General features: G+C 34.7%; 1 protein-coding gene across 1 annotated transcript in view; it reads left to right on the plus strand.

The window, feature by feature from the left end:
* The window catches only part of Ttc33 (tetratricopeptide repeat domain 33), a 49816-nt gene extending 41163 nt beyond the window's left edge, over positions 1-8653 (plus strand). The window contains exon 5 of the mRNA XM_020178310.2: positions 3785-8653. Coding sequence (XP_020033899.1) covers positions 3785-4138 — 354 coding nt within the window. The 3' untranslated portion in view covers positions 4139-8653. The remainder of the gene's footprint in view (positions 1-3784) is intronic.
* Positions 8654-16749: the final 8096 nt, after the last annotated feature.

A 16749-nucleotide genomic window follows, 5' to 3' on the forward strand; every position in this document is an offset into this window, starting at 1 on the left:
TTTATTGGCCATTTGTACCTCTTCTTTTGAAAATTCCCTGTCCAATTCATGTGCCCATTTCTTCATTGGGATGTTGGCTCTTTGGGGGTTGATTTTTTTGAGTGCTCTGTAGATTCTGGATATTAGTCCTTTATTGGATAAATATCTGGCAAAGATTTCCTCCCATTCTTTGGGCAGTTTCTTAAGTCTAGTGACTTTTTTTTTTTTTTTTTGCTCTGCAGAGCTTTTTAGTTTGATGCAATCCCATTTGTTCATTCTTTCTCTTAGTTGGTGAACCATTGGAATTCTATTTTGGAAGTCATTTCCTATGCCTATATGCTCCAGTGTATTTCCTTCTACTTCCTGTAGTTGTTTCAAAGTTTCAGGCCTTATATTAAGGCCTTTGATCCACTTTGAGTTGATATTGATACAGGGTGAGAGAAAGGAATCTAGTTTTAGTCTTCTACATGTGGATATTCCTTTTTCCCAGCAACATTTATTGAAGAGGCTGTCTTTTCTCCATCGTGTGCTTTTGGTTCCTTTGTTGAAAATCAGTGGGCTCTAGCTCCATGGGTTTATGTCTGGATCTTTTATTCTATTCCATTGGTTTTCATGGCTATTTTTATGCCAGTATCATGCTGTCTCCATTGTTAATGGCTCTGTAGTATAGATTGAAGTCAGAATTGTGATACCTCCAGCATTGGATTTTTTACTCAGAATCGCTTTGGCTATTTGAGGTCTTTTGTGTTTTCATATGAATTTTAGGATTGATTTTTCTATCTTTGTTAAGAATATGATTGGAATTTTGGTAGATATTGCATAGAACATGTAGATTGCTTTTGGTAGTACGGCCATTTTCACAGTGTTGATTCTGCTAATCCACGAGCCTGGGATATCTTTCCATCTTCTGATGTCTTCTTCAATTTCTCTCTTCAGTGATTTATAGTTTTCATTGATGAGGTCTTTGGTTTCCTCTGTTAAATTTATTCCTGGGTATTTGTGTGTGTGTGTGTGGCTATTGTAAATGGAATTGTTTCCCTGATTTATTTCTTAGTCTCTTCTTTGTTGGTATATAGAAAGGCTACTGATTCCTGAATATTAATTTCGTATCCTGCTACTTTGCCAAAAGAGTTTATGATTTCTGAGTCTTTTGGTGGAATATTAGAGTCTTAGGTATAGGATAGTATCATCTGCAAATAGGGATAGTTTGACTTCTTTCTTCCCTACTTGAGTCCCTTTTATTTCTTGCTCTTGTCTTTTTGCTCTGACTAGGAATTCCAAAACTGTATTGAATAAGAGTAGGGAAGGTGGGCATCTTTGTCTCATTCCTGATTTTGGCAGGAATGGTTTCAGTTGTTCTCTATTTAGTATGATGTTGGCTATAGGTTTGTCATATATAGCCCTTATTATGTTTAGGAACATCCCTTCTATTTATAGTTTCTTCAGTGTTTTTTATCATGGAAGGGTACTGATATTTTGTCAAAGGCTTTTTATGCATTTATTGAGAGGATCATGTGATTTTTGTCCTTCTATTTATATGCTGTATTCCATTTATAGATGCATCCTTGCATCCCTGGAATGAAATTGACTTGGTCGTGGTATGTGACCTTTTTGATGTGTTGTTGAATTCAGTAAATCTTACATTTATAATCAATTGGAACAGAGTAGCAAGACATATCAATGAGTAGAAGAATGGTCTTGAACAAATGCTGCCAAGATAGCTGAAAATCCACCCACAAAAGAATGAAATTGGACACATACCTTACACATATTTAAAAATGACTCAAAATCAATCAGAAACTTAAATACAAAAGCTAAAAGTATAAAACTTTTAGAAGAAAATACAGGTATAAATCTTTGTAATTTTGAATTCAGCAATACATTTTTTTTAGCTAATACCTGAAGCACAAGCAACAAAAGAGAAAAGTAGAAAATTGCATTTCAAAACTGGATTTCACTTTTTTGCTTCAAAGGAAAATATCAAGAAAATGAAAAGACACCTTACAAAATAGAGCAAAACATTTTCAAGGGTATAGTATTCAGAATATACAAAGAACTCCTACAACTCAATAACAAAAAGACAATTAATTTACAAATGGTCAAATAATCTGAGTAGACATTTTCCCAAAGAAAATGTACACACAGCTGATAAGTACATGAAGAAAGCTCACCATCATTAACCACAAGGGAAATCAAAGCTACATTGAGATACTATTTCACATCTGTTAGGATAGCTGTCCTAAAAAGGTATCAAACATTAATGAGGGTGTAGAGAATTTGTGTCATCATACATTGCCAGTGGAAATGGAAACTTACATCCAATTTGGAAAACAGCCTAACAATTCCTCAAAAAATGAAACATGTAGCTAACTATATGACACCATAATTCCACTTCTAGTTTTGTACCCAAAAGAAATGAAGATACCTGACTGCACAACAATTTGCCCACAAATGTTCATAGCATTGTTCACAGTGACCAAGAATGGAAACAACTCAAATGCCATCTATTAATGACTGGCTAAGCAAAATTCAGTATATTCATATAATGGAATATTATTTAACAGTAAACATGGATGAACCTTGAAAACAATATGCTTTGTGAAATAAGCCAGACCACATACTGTATGCTTTCATTTATACGAAAGGCACAGAACAGTCAAATCTGTAGAGACAGCAAGTAGATTAATTATTGCCTAGGGCTGGGGTTTGGGGGGAAATGTGACTGCTACTACTAAGGCATGGGGTTTCTTTTTAAGGTGATCAAATGTTCTAAAATTGATTGTGGTGATGGCTGTGTAGCTCTGTGACTATATTAAGAATTATTGAATTATACATTTAAATGGGTGAACTTTACTGTTTTTTTTAAAAATTTAGTAAATATGAGTAAAATTGCCTTTTGTTTAATATATTGTAAAGCATTCATTTTACTTACCCTCCCCTCTCCTTTTTATAATATTCCTGGGACCATTTTTTCTTAGAACGTTAAGAACATATGTAAGACAGTGCCCACAGTACTAGGCAATATGTATATTCTGTCATACTTGCAGATTAATTTACTGACTTTTGTCTTTGAATAAAATTAAATCATCAGTACTCTACTGTATTTTTTATTATTGTTTATTACAAGATATTCAATTAAATATTTACTACTGACAGTAGTAAATTAACAAATCTTATACCAAACTCCTAATGATTTCCCATTATGTAAACTTCATACGTTTAAGCTTGGCATTTTGGCCCCAATTTAAAAGCCCACTTTACTGTTTTTTATTCATACCATACTCTCCTAATCTTACTTTGTATACCTACCTCTGTATAATTAGCTACTTTTCTAATGATCTCTAAAGAGTATTGAGTAGATTGTGTATCTGGTAGATTATGTGGAATTCTGTAACAAATCAGTTTGTGTGAGGATCTTTTGTAAGAGAGTAAGTATTCTCAGAGAAACCACACGTAGATTTAGATCAGTGGTTCTCAACTGGAGTTTATTTTACCACCCAGAGGACACTGGTCAGTGTCTGGAGACATTTTTGATTGTCACAACAGGGATGTTGCTGAACATCCTACACTGCACAGGACAGCTCCCCATAGTAAAGAATTATCCAGGTGTTAGTGGTACTGAGGTTGACCGTGATCCAAACTGAAGTGGAGTTCTTTTAATGCTTGAAAGTAGTATATTAGAATGTGTAAGTGTGGGTATATTATACACACACCTACATGCACTCACATCTATATGTATACATATAATTGTATTAAACATGCTGATTTTTAGAAGCAGATAAAAAATGGACTTTTTTTCTTAAAGGCAATTCGAAGTTTTCAAGTAGCTCTTCACATCTATCCAATGAATCCTGAAATATGGAAAGAAGATCTTTCTTGGGCAAGAACACTCCAGGAGCAGCAGAAGGTAGCACAGAGGATTAAGAAAAGTGAAGCGCCATCTGGAGTAACACATATTTCACCAAAGTCAATTCCTGACTATGACTTTGAAAGTGACGAGATTGTTGCTGTTTGTGCAGCTATTGCTGAAAAACAGAAGACAGTGTCAGCAAATAAAACCATGGTTATTGTGTCAGCTTCTGGGACTGTAGAAACCGTAACTGAGAAGGAAGAGGGTGCTACCACACCAGATAACTCTGTCTTTATCAAAGCTCGATGAAGCAGCACACTTTGAGAAATTATTTGAACCTGTCTTTTTGATTGCTACTTAACATTTAGACCTAGGGACATGGACTCTGGAGAGAAAGGACAAGACTCCGGTTTGTAAAATACGCTTTTTCAAATGAGGTGCATAAAAACCACATGGTAGAAATACTGTTTAATGTTTGAACTTTGCCTTCATGGGTTTGACTGATTTATGTTTCTTAAGGTTAGACTCCTGAGTAAAATGTGTTTTGATAATAAGCAGTTTAATTTGAATATGTGAATGAATACATTTTAAAGACACAACTTGAAAAGTGTATTCTCAGATAGTGGATAACTCAATAGACAGTGTTATTAAAATGTTAACTGGCATTCATTTTATGATAAAGGATACCTGTGATTTCTTTCCCTCATTACAATTTACTCTTTCATTTTCTTGCTTCACTAAAGCTTAAATATTTTAAGCATTCATTTTGGCTCAGAGTTACATGTGGAATTTTTGAGAGTTTGGCTGAAAATAGCAATATATGTGTACATCCTTAACGTTTTCTTAAAGTTTCTTTTAATTCTGATTTGTGCTGCTTTCTGTTTTGACTTAAAAATTATAACAAGTAGTTGTCTCCCTTCAGTGTTTGCTAAATGTGTGAACTGTTGATAAGTGTCAAAATGATGGGTTTTTTATTGTTAGACTACAGTGATCCTTACCACAGTGAGTCACTTTGAAAATGTACATTTTTAAAATGAATGGCAAGTCAACAAATTGTATTCCTACATTGTCCCCACTCAAAAGCTCTATTTCTTTTCTTTATTTTTAGAAGCATAAATAAAAACCTATAACTGTCCAGCTGATGATTTAAAATTGGTTTTCTAGATAACTTTTTTGGACCTATTTGGCAAAATAAAAATTTAAAGTAGCTACATTATATCTTTCTAAAAATAAAAAATCAGGATGCTACTAAAGTGTAATGAGTGATTAACTTAAGAAAAATGCATAAAAACTGGAATGTGATTTATAGCATAATCTCATGAGTATGAAAAGAATATATGAAAGAAATAGTTTATTGCCAGGGGTGGTGGTGCACGTCTATAATACCAGCACTCAAGAAACTGAGGCAGGAGGATTATAAAGTGTTGGCACCTAGCCTGGTCTACCTAGCAAGACCCTCTCTCAAAGAAATAAAGTAAAATACTTACCTCCCCCAAAAAAAGAAACCTGAAAGGAAAGAGAAGTACTTTATTAAGAGACCACAGTCACATTCACAAACCAATACTGTCATTGCTAATGGAGGTTGTTATTTATGTATTATACATTGTAGTGCCACCCTATAGAACGGTTGGGTACTATTATTTTTGACACTCAGGAAGCTACTATTACTATATTTTGTCTGTTAGAGATGAAAGTTAACTTCTTTGTGTTAAGGAGGCTTTCTTAAACACTGTTGGAGCACGTAAGTAATTTTTTGTGAGAATGGTTTTTAAGTTTTGTTTCAGTGAAATGCTTGTTTCTTTTTGTTCTCAGAGTTAGAGAAGTCAGCACTTGCCTTAAAGTATTATATTTTCCCTCTACGTTATATCATCAGAAAGTTAGTCCAGGTTAGAGAGGCTAGCATTAGGATGATCAAAAATAATTGTTTTATTTTGTTTAATAATGAGTATTCAAAAGGTAGATTGGTATCTAGAGAAGGGAGTACTTATCATTTGGTATGTTGTTTTGTGTAATGGATGTTTGCTTATTGTGTACTTTGTGAATAAATAGTTTTTCTTACATTTTGGAGATTTTCCTGTTACTTTGTGATGTTAGCTTTTGAAAAATTAGATTGATTTTCTTAGTTTCTTTCTAATGTAAAAGTAATATATTTAAGTACCTTACATGATTCCCCAAACATGAAGTGCTCAGTAAATGCTAGAACGTGGCTTAGTTTCTTCTGATTTTAGGAAAGTAGATACAGAATTATCCTTTCCATATCTGAAAGTTAAAAGTCACTGCTTCTGATATTATAGGACAGATGGTTATCAGTTGGACATTGTTCTTGGTTTTAGGTCTGTGCCTCAACCTCAAAAGATGTAAGACCCAGCATTTAGTTACTAGACTACTAAAGAGCCTTTTGTTTCCTCTATATTGGCATTGGTAGGTCAGGTTAGTCTCTTCTTTCCCCTGAGTTAAGGCTGCTTGTATCAATCCAGGCTCTAAAACATGCTTATGCACTTTTCCTTGCATGGAAAGAAAAATGCTTACATTATTTTTCAAGGATGTGAATATCAATATATAAAAGTTTAATGAGCTTGCTAATTATAATAAATTTTAATCGGGAGAAAAGTGATGTTCACGATAGTGATATAATTATTGATGTATATTTTCTGAAACAACACTATTTAGCATTCAAATTATATTAAGTATAATTTGTGTTATTCTTGTTTGAAAATTATATAGCCTAGACACTCATTAGTCAGAACTCTGCATATCTAGGCCATGCCTGATAACTGGAGACTTGTATTATTCTCTAGGAAAACAGGCTCCTAAATTGTATTTTATCTTAAGTATGCTAACAAAAACTACATAAAACATTGAAAAGTCATAAAAGGTACATATCACTGACCCCATAGCTACTGCAGCTAAGATCTACATAAGAAGTTGGATGGTGGCTTAGGTATTAAAATTTTAAAAATTGATGTTTTATGGCAGAGCTGTAAATAAAGACTTCAGAAGGATTTTCTTCAGAAAACCATATAGAGTTTTCATGATGATAACAGAACAGGATAGCCTTGACCAGATATTCTGTGCTGTGGATTCTATGACATAACATATATCTAAATGAGTTGTGAGTTAACCATAATCCTATAATAGTTATCTTCAAATCAGTGGGTATAGTAAAATTTTGTCTGACAAGTTATTAAACCAATGATGTATTTTATAATGGATGGCATTTTAAGATTGAGAAATTAAAAAATTTTAAACCAGTAATGAGATATGACAACTTGTAAATTACCTCTTTACCAAAGTAAATTAAAGTGGAGGTTATCCCTAAAGTCATGTACTTTAGTCTCTTGAAATTGAATGTGGCCACTTTGAATGGAAGAGGAAGTGTCATAGCTAGTACACTAGGCAGGAATCATGCCTTAGTGTGCATTAGGTGTGAGCTTCTATTATGTACACGAGGGTGGAAAAAAAGTTGAGAAATCTTTGCTTTGGTGGGAAGACTTCCTTTCACACTGCATCTTAGGACATCCTTTAACTAAGGAAACTTGATCTCCCATGTTCTTGGGAGAAGGAGTTTATACAGAACTGGATGTGAGGATGCACTAGTCCCTCTATCCCCTTTCTTAGGGTTCATCATGCCTCTTTTAGCCACCGTGAACATGCAGTGAAGTGTCTACCTCTGCAAGGGCAGAGACTTCTGTGCTTGCAGAACTGCCCAGGGCTCAGTGAGCATTGTTGGCACAAGCCTAAATTCCATCCTCTAACCTAGTCGTTTGCAGCAGTCATCCAGTATATTGAATCTCCATTTGCCTGATTTTGTCTCTCAAGTGGTTCAGAGGCCATGAGGGAACACAGATTATTTTATGACTTCCTTAAGCCTGGACACAGATCATGAAAAGAAAGAAAGCGTCTCTCAAAGTAAGCATGAGATTAAGTAAAAACCAAATGTGAGAATTCTTCTCTAATTTTGTATTTTTTTAAATCATGGAAATCTTTAGGAAACAAAAGTTGATTAGAAAACAACATGAAATTTTGTGCAGGGTATTTAAAAGATCTACTAACTTGCAGTGTGAAACAAATTATAATGTTCTCTGCCTACCTCTGTCAACTTTCTTAAATGAATGTAATTTAGATTACATCTGTAATCCCAGCTACTCGGGGGGGAGTTGCAGAGGATCATGGTTTAAGACCAGCTCAGGTAAAAAAAGTGAGACCCCATCCAATCAATAAGCTGAGTGTGGTCATGTGCACCCGTGATCCCAGTTATGCAGGAGGCCATAAGTGGGAGGATTGCAATCTAGACTGGCCCAGGCAAAAAACCAGAGACTTTATAAAATAACTAAAGCAAAATGGCTGGGGGCATGGCATAAGTGGTAGAGTACCTTCCTAGGAAGTGTGAGGCCCCAAAAGTTCAAACAACTGTATTGCACAACACATAACAAATAAACAAAACCATTTTAAGTTTACAGTTTGGAAAGTCTTGACATGTGAATACCCATGTAACTACTACTATCACCCAAAAGGTCTGTGGAGTCAGTTCCCCTCCACTCCAGTAAGCCAGTCTTATTCAACTACTTATCTGCTCTTCATGATTATAAATTACACTCAGCTTTCCTGGAATTATAAATAAATCATGCAATATGTACTCTTGTATCTGACATTTTTTTGCTCAGCACAATGCTTTTGAAATTCACCCATGTTATTGTGTGTATCAGTAATATGTTCCCTTATGTTGCTTAGTATTTTATTGTAGGAATAAACTACAATGTGTTTAGCTATTCCTATTGATGAATATCTCTATTATAAATAAAGCCACTGTGTACATAGATCACATTCTGTGTATGGACATGTGTTTTCATTTCTTTTGGTTAGTTCCTAGGGTGGAATTGCTGAGTCTTAGTGTAAGTGTATGTGAAACTTTAAAGAGAACTTCCGAACAGTTTTTCAAAGTACCTGCACCGATTTTCATTTTACCAACAATGTATGAGAGGAGTTTTAGTTTCTCTACATCTTTTATTAGTATTGCTGGTCTTTTTAATTTTAACTGTGTTATCTGTCATTGTCATTTTACTTCTCCTCGATGATGTTGATCTGTTTTTCACAGGCTTACTTGACATTGTATATCTTCTTTTCAGAAGTGCATGTTGAAATATTATGCCCATTTTTATTTTGGTTATTTTACAGAGTTGCAAGAATTTTTTCTTTATACCAGATAAAAGTTCTTTATGAGATACATATATCATGAATATTTTCTTCCCTCTGTAGTTTGCTTTGTTTTCTTTATGATACCTTTTAAAGAGCAGACATTTAAAATTTTGATGAACTCCCATTTATAAGTTTATTTCTTTTATGATTGTGCTTCTTATGTGCTAAGAAATCTCTGCTTACCCCTAAATCACAAACATTTTCGACTAGAAATGTTATAGTTTTAGCTTTTATGATCTATGTTAAGTTAAATTTTATTTTTGGTTTAAGATAATGATTGAGGTTCATTGTTGATGTCTAGCTGTTCAAACACTATTGTTTGAAAAAAAAAAACTGACTTTTTCCCCTTAAATGCCTTGGTATACTTTGCTCCTCCCTTAAGTGTTTAACTGTTCAAATTTCTTGGCTCTTTCATATAATTTTAGATCTGGCTTGAAAAGCCATGTAACATTGTGTAGAGTCTGTGCATCAGTTTGGGAAGTGCTACCATCTTTACAATATTGTGACTTTGAATGCCTTACCATGGCATAAGTCTTACTGTTTCAAGTCTAATTTCTTTTAATAATGCTTTTTAAAAATTTTCACAGTCTTGCCCATTGTTTAGAATTAAGGTTAAGTATTTCACCTGTTTTTGATATTATAAGGAGTGTTTTTAAAATTTTATTTTCCTGGTCTCTAAACTGAAGAGACCACCCACAGAATGGGAGAAAATATTTGCCAGCTACACATCAGACAAAGGACTGGTAACCAGAATATATATAGGGAACTTAAAAAACTAAATTCTCCCAAAACTAATGAACCAATAAAGAAATGGGCACGTGAACTAGACAACTTTCTCAAAAGAAGAAATTCAAATGGCTAAAAAACACATGAAAAAATGCTCACCATCTCTAGCCATAAAGAAAGTGAAAATTAAAACCACACTAAGTTTCCACCTCACCCCTGTTAGAATAGCCATCATTAGAAACAACACCAACAACAGGTGGTGGCAAGGATGTGGGGAAAAAGGAACTCTTTTACACTGCTGGTGGGAATGCAAACTAGTACAACCACTCTGGAAAAAAATTTGGAGGCTTCTTAAAAATCTAAACATAGATCTACTATATGATCTAACAACACTACACTTGGGGATATACCCAAAAGAATGTGACTCAGGTTACTCCAGAGACACCTGCACACCCATGTTTATTACAGCCCTATTCACAACAGCCAAGTTATGGAAACAGCCAAGATGCCCCACTACTGATGAATGGATTAAGAAAATGTGGTATTTATACACAATGGAATTTTATGCAGCCATGAAAAAGAATGAAATCTTATCATTCACAAGTAAATGGATGGAACTGGAGAACATCATTCTGAGTGAGGTTAGCCTGGCCCAAAAGACCAAAAAATCGTATGTTCTCCCTCATATGTGGACATTAGATCAAGGGCAAACACAACAAGGGGATTGGACTTTGATCACATGATAAAGCGAGAACACACAAGGGAGGTATGAGGATAGGTAAGACACCCAAAAAACTAGATAGCATTTGTTGCTGTCAATGCAGAGAAACTAATGCAGATACTTTAAAGTGACAGAGGCCAATAGGAGAAGGGGACCAAGAACTAGACAAAAGGTTAGTTCAAGAAGAATTAATTTAGAAGGTAACACACATGTATAGGAAAGCAATGTGAGTCAACTCCCTGTATAGCTATCCTTATCTCAACTAGCAAAAACCCTTGATCTTTCCTATTATTGCTTATACTCTCTCTACAACAAAATTAGAGATAAGGGCAAAATAGTTTCTGCCTGGTAGAGAGGGGGTTGGGGGAGAGGGAGGGGGCGGGGTACGTAAGGGAGGGGGCGGGGGAAGGGGGGAGAAATGACCCAAACATTGTATGCACGTATGAACAAAAGAAAAAAAAATTTATTTTCCCAATTTTGGTAACTATTACCTAGAAATATGATTTTTTTGTGTACTGATCTTGTAGCCTGAAAACCCTGGTAAATTCATTTATTAGTTGCATTAGCTGTTTTGTAAATTCCTTAGGATGTTCCATACACATATTATGTCTTTGTGGATAATGATGGTATGACTTTTTTATCCTTCTCTTGCCTTATCACACTTGCTAGGACCACCAGTACAATTTTAAATAGAAGCAGTAATAATAAACATTCTTGGTTAAACATTTTTAGTTTTTCACCATTAAGTATGATCATTACTGTGGGGTATTTTTAATATATGTCCTTTATTAAATTGAGAAAATTCCTTTCATAGTCTGTTGAGCACCATTTATTGTGAATGGGTGTTGAATTGTGTTAACTGGATCTTCTGCATCCACAGGATGGTCATATGATAATTCTCTTACTCTCTTTAGATTGTGACATCTGGATGTAGCAGAACACACTTGTAATCCCAGCACTCTGGAGGAGGAGGGGGAGGCAGCAGGATCTTCTTTTCTATACCAGCCTGTACTACATAAAGAGAGCCTGTCTCAAAAAAAATTTTTTTTCTCTATATAGTGAATTACATTTATTTTTCAAATGTTAAATCAATTGCATTTCTGGGTTCAACTCTGCTTGGTAAAAGTGGATTAGTATCTTTTTTAGGTATTACTAATTCAGTTTTGTAACGTTTTTGTTGAGGATTTTTGTGTCTGTTCATAAAAGGAGATTAGCCTTTAATCTTCTTTTACTATAGTGTCTCTGTTTCGTTTTCAAATCAGGATAATGCTGACCTCATAAAAATTTTGAGAAGTTTTCCCACCTACTCTTTTCTCAAAATATTTCTGTAGTTTGGTATTATTTTTCTTGTAATGTTCACTAGAACTCACAAAGTCACTTAGGCCTACATTTTTCTTTTGGGGACAGGTTTTAATTACAAATTCAGTTGTAGTGTAGACATCATTTATGTCATATTGAGTGACAATGTATGACTTGATTTAAATCAGGATCCAGGAAGTCCATTCATTACATCTATTGATTTGTCTTTTAGGTTTATAATCTATAACTTCCTCCTCTTTTTTTTTACTTCATTTTTAAAAAAGAAACCAGATCGTTTATCCTTTAGTATATTTCACATTTTATATTTTGCTTATTGCATTCCACTAAATATCATTAATGTTCCTCTGTAGCATATTTCCCATAAGTTGCTTCTTAGATCTAGAGGCTTACTCAGATTTATTCACTTTTCTGGCAAGAATATCATGGGTGGCTTTGAGGACTTCTACTAGAAGTTAAATATTTCTGGCTCTCCCCTTTTCTTAGTAATGTCAGCAACTATTGGTTGTCGTTATCAAGGTCCATTATTTCATTAGATTACTGTTTTGTTTTTGTTTTTTGGTGGTACTGGGGTTTGAACTCAGGGATTCATGCTTTCTAGGCAGGTACTGTAGCACTTCAGCTACTCTGCCAGCCCCCATTATTTCATTAGAGGCTTCAAAATGGTGGTAATCCTTTTGGTACTAGAAAATCGTAAGGAGAAACTTCCTTGGGCAAAATTTTCTTTCTTTTTTCTTGGTGGTATTGGGGTTTGAACTCAAGGCTTCTCTCTTGCAAGGGCAGGTACTTTACTGCTTAAACCATGCCTCCAGCCCTATTTTCTTACTCTTGGAAGCAATTCATATAGCGCTGGCAGTTTTTATTTTAAAGACTTGTTTCTTTTTCTTTATTCACCACTTTTAGAAATAATGAGTTGTTTCTTTAGCATTCTCCAGTGGTGAATAATAAGGTTTTCTTGTTATATCATTATACAGTCATGCATTGAGTCATATGTGATATATTTCAGTCCTGCAATTATTATTATTAATGGTATATGTATCTTGAACCATAAGATAATGCAAGTCCATTTTTCAAAATAGTTGTATAAATTTTACACTCCCAACAGTGTAGGAAAGGTTCAGAGTACACTGGTATTTCTAGATGTTAACATTTTTTGCAATATGATTGGTATATAAGGGTATGTCTTATACTTTCACTGCTATTTGTTCATTTTTTAAAAAGTTGACAATATTGATTCTTCTATAGATAAATGTAGCTCACTTGCATTTCATCAATCTATTTATTACTTCTGCCTCCATTCCCAAAATAGTTGGTTATAATTTTGGTGGTCTATATTCATTGTTTAATGACTATGTAATTACTACTCACAACTGTGCCCATCTAGTATTTTTATCTTGTCTTTCCTGAATCTGTTTGTTTTTCATGGAGTCAATAATTTCTCTCCCCCCTTCCCTCCCTCTCTCCTTTCCCTTCCCTTTTCATCTTTTCTCTTTTCCCTTCTCTTCCCTTTTCCCTTCAATTTTTTCTTCCCTTTTCTCTTCCTCTTCCTCTTTCCTTTTCCCTTCCCCTTCCTTTTTCTCTCCTGCCTCCCTCCCTCCCTTTTCTCCCTCCCTCCCTCCCTCCTTCCCTTTCCTCCCTCCCTCCTTCCCTTTCCTCCCTCTTTCCCAGGTGCTGGGATTACAGGCACATTCCCAACTAATTGCCTTGTTTTTTGTTGTTTTCTATGTACATATTGATAAAATTTCCCTGACTCTTTGATAGAACTATAGTTTTACCCTCAGTAATACCAAATTTCAAGTGATCTGCCTTTTTTTTTTCTTAATCTTAGAGACATCCTAGAGTTTCCTTTCCTGCCTCAGTCTGGTTCCACAGTACTGTTGACCTGATGCAGACAGAGCTGTTGCCTTGAGCTGTCTTCATTTTTCTTGGAATTCTCTTTGTTTTGCCTTTGTTTTGAATCCTGTTTCACCCCTTCTTAAGAAAGAGAAAAAAATTTATAATTATTAAGAACTTAGTGTTTAGGACATACGTGTGTTTGGTGTTCTCTTCTGTCCTCCCCTTCCACAGTGAAAACCGGGGTAGATGGTCAGGAAAGGTAATGAATGAATGGTAGACGTGTTGACGTTGACATAAGAACCAGAGGCCCTTCTATCTTTCTTGCCTCGTTTCTCCTGAGGTGCTTTTAGTATGGCACTAAAGCTCCAATGATAGCCCACGATATCTCCATGCTAGGCAATGTGACCAAAATCTCTCTCTTGGTATAAGTCTTTTGTCTGGTTCCATTTCTCATGTGCCTAGAGGGCAGTCATGAGATTAGAATTTCAGAATCAGGTTTAGGTTTGGATGTGATAGGAGAAGAGTATGAGGTGAGGGGGGTGGTGGAAGAGTAAATATGGTTTGTTTTGTTCTGAAACTAGTTAAAGTGGTTTAGGAAAAATACATGTTTTATATAAATTACTGTACTTGGATTTTGTATTTGTGGCCCCAAGAGAAAACTTACGGAAAGGGAAAGGCCTGTTGATTCCAAGGTCTCCTGCAAAGTTCCACCTTAATAACACTAACAATCTCACTGCCTTTTCTAACATATTAGACATAGTTAGGTTGTCTTGAAGATTATGAGATCTCTCTACTATGTTATATGTAGAATATCCTATTGAGCTAAGTAGGATTAAATACTAGCCAATTAGACAATCAGAATTTTCTTTTGTAGAAAATTTCAAGGTCTCTAAATGGTTTGAATAAGTGTCCCACAGCAGGAACAACAAAAACAAGATTTGCATTGCATAGCTGTTAAGTTCTAAAAATAATTATGGAGTAGATGTCTGAACAATGATGAAATTCTTTTTCCTTGGCTCTTCTAAGTATTAACCAGACTGAGCAAAAAAATGGATTGAACTGTGTTCCCACCAAACTGAAGCTCAAACTCAATATTTGGAGGAAAAGGCCTTTAAGTTAGGGTAGTATCTAAGGATACATGAGATTCTCTCCAGTATTTGTGGTGTTTTTATAAATAGAGAAAGATGCACTAGAGATATGTGTACATACGGAAATACAGAAAAGGCCATGTGAGGACATATTTAGAAGGTGGTCATCTGTAAGCCAAGGAGAGAGGCCTCAAGAGAAACCAACCCTACTTGTCACCTTGATCTTGGACTTCCAGCCTATAGAACTGTAAGAAAAAAAATTTCTGTTGTTTAAGCCACTCAACCTGTTGTATTTTATTGTGGCAGCTTTAGCAGATTAATGCAAACATATAACCCAATTAAAAATGAACAAAGGACTTGAATAGACATTTCTTCAAAGAAGATATACAAATAGCCAATAAACTTATGTATCAATTCTCAGTATCATTAGTCATTAGGGAAATGCAAATTGAAACCACAATGAGATATCACTTCACACTCATTAAAAATGCGATAATAAAAGATGTAGGAAAACCTTGTACATTGCTGATGGGAATGTAAAATGATACAGTCATATGCAAAATAGTCTGACATTGGATCAAAATGTTGACCCTGTAGTTACCAGATGTCCCAGAAATTTCACTCCCAGGTATATGCCCAAAAGATCTGAAAACATTTTCACACAAATACTTATGCACAAAAATGTTCATGGTAGCATTATTGAGTTGCCAAAAATGGATGTAACCTCATGCCCATGCTGATGCACAGATAAACAAAATGAGGTATTATCAATATCATAGGATATTAGTCAGCCATATAAAGGAATGAAGTACTGATTCATGTTCCAGTATCAATGAACCTTGAAAGCATTACTCTAAGTGTAAGGAGCCAGACACAAGAAGCCATACATATGATTTGATTTGTATAAAATGTTCACAGTAGATAAACCCACACATCTATAGTGGTTGCCAGGGACTAAGGGAGAGGAGTATGGGAATTGATTACAAATGGACATGAGATTTGTTTTGGGGAGATAAAAACGTTCTGTAATTAGCAGTTGCACAACTTTGTGAACATACTAAAACATTGTAAAGGGTATATACTTTAAAGGATAAATTTTATGGTGTCTGAATATTTCAGTAAAAAAAGATTAAGCCAAACTAGTGTTCTGGATAGTGAATCTTAAGTAAAAACGAATGATATTATTCCTTGAGTAGTAATGTCACTGATTAATAATGGAGCTTTTGTTTCCCCCCCAGGAACATGATGATGGATATGTGTATTAATTTATATGTAAATCTCGGTGTTTTCTCTGTTGCCCATGTTCATGAAGGGAAAACAAAATCCTTATTTACAAGTAAATTATTCTCTGAAAACATCATTTCTAGACAATGGTTAGAATGGTAAAATAGAACATTTTACAAATTTAAGCCACGTGTTCCTCTTTTTGACCTATTCTTACCTTAACTAAGAATCACTGTGTCACTAAGTCTGTGAAGATGACAGTCCTGTTTTTCTGACATCTTCCCCAAATTATCTTTAGCTGAACATGGTGGCATGCACCTGTAATCCCAGCACTTGGGAATCAGAGACAGAAGGATCATCAGTTTTAGGCCACCTGGTCTACATAGTATGATACACACACACACATATATACATACATATGTATGTATACATATATTTATGTAAATATATGTACATATATAGCCATCTTTCTCGTTTATGTATATGTATATATATATGTATGTACATGTGTGTGCATGTGTATATTGCTGGGTATGTGTGGTGGTACACTTGAGAGGCTGAGGCAGGAGAATCTCAAGTTTGAGGCAAGCCTGGAGTATATAGCAAGTTGAGGATAGCCTGGAATATATATATATATATATATATATATATATATATATATATATATATATCTCAAAAAAAGTGTGTTGTGTTTTCATAAACTTTCCAGATGACTCATGCAGGCTTAAGTTTTAGAAACACTGATCTAGAGAAATTACAAATAGCAAGGGCCAAAAGTTCACACCAATTTTATAACAATTATTTGGATACTA

Source organism: Castor canadensis, chromosome 6 (genome assembly GCF_047511655.1).
Source record: "Castor canadensis chromosome 6, mCasCan1.hap1v2, whole genome shotgun sequence".
Lineage (NCBI taxonomy): Eukaryota > Metazoa > Chordata > Mammalia > Rodentia > Castoridae > Castor > Castor canadensis.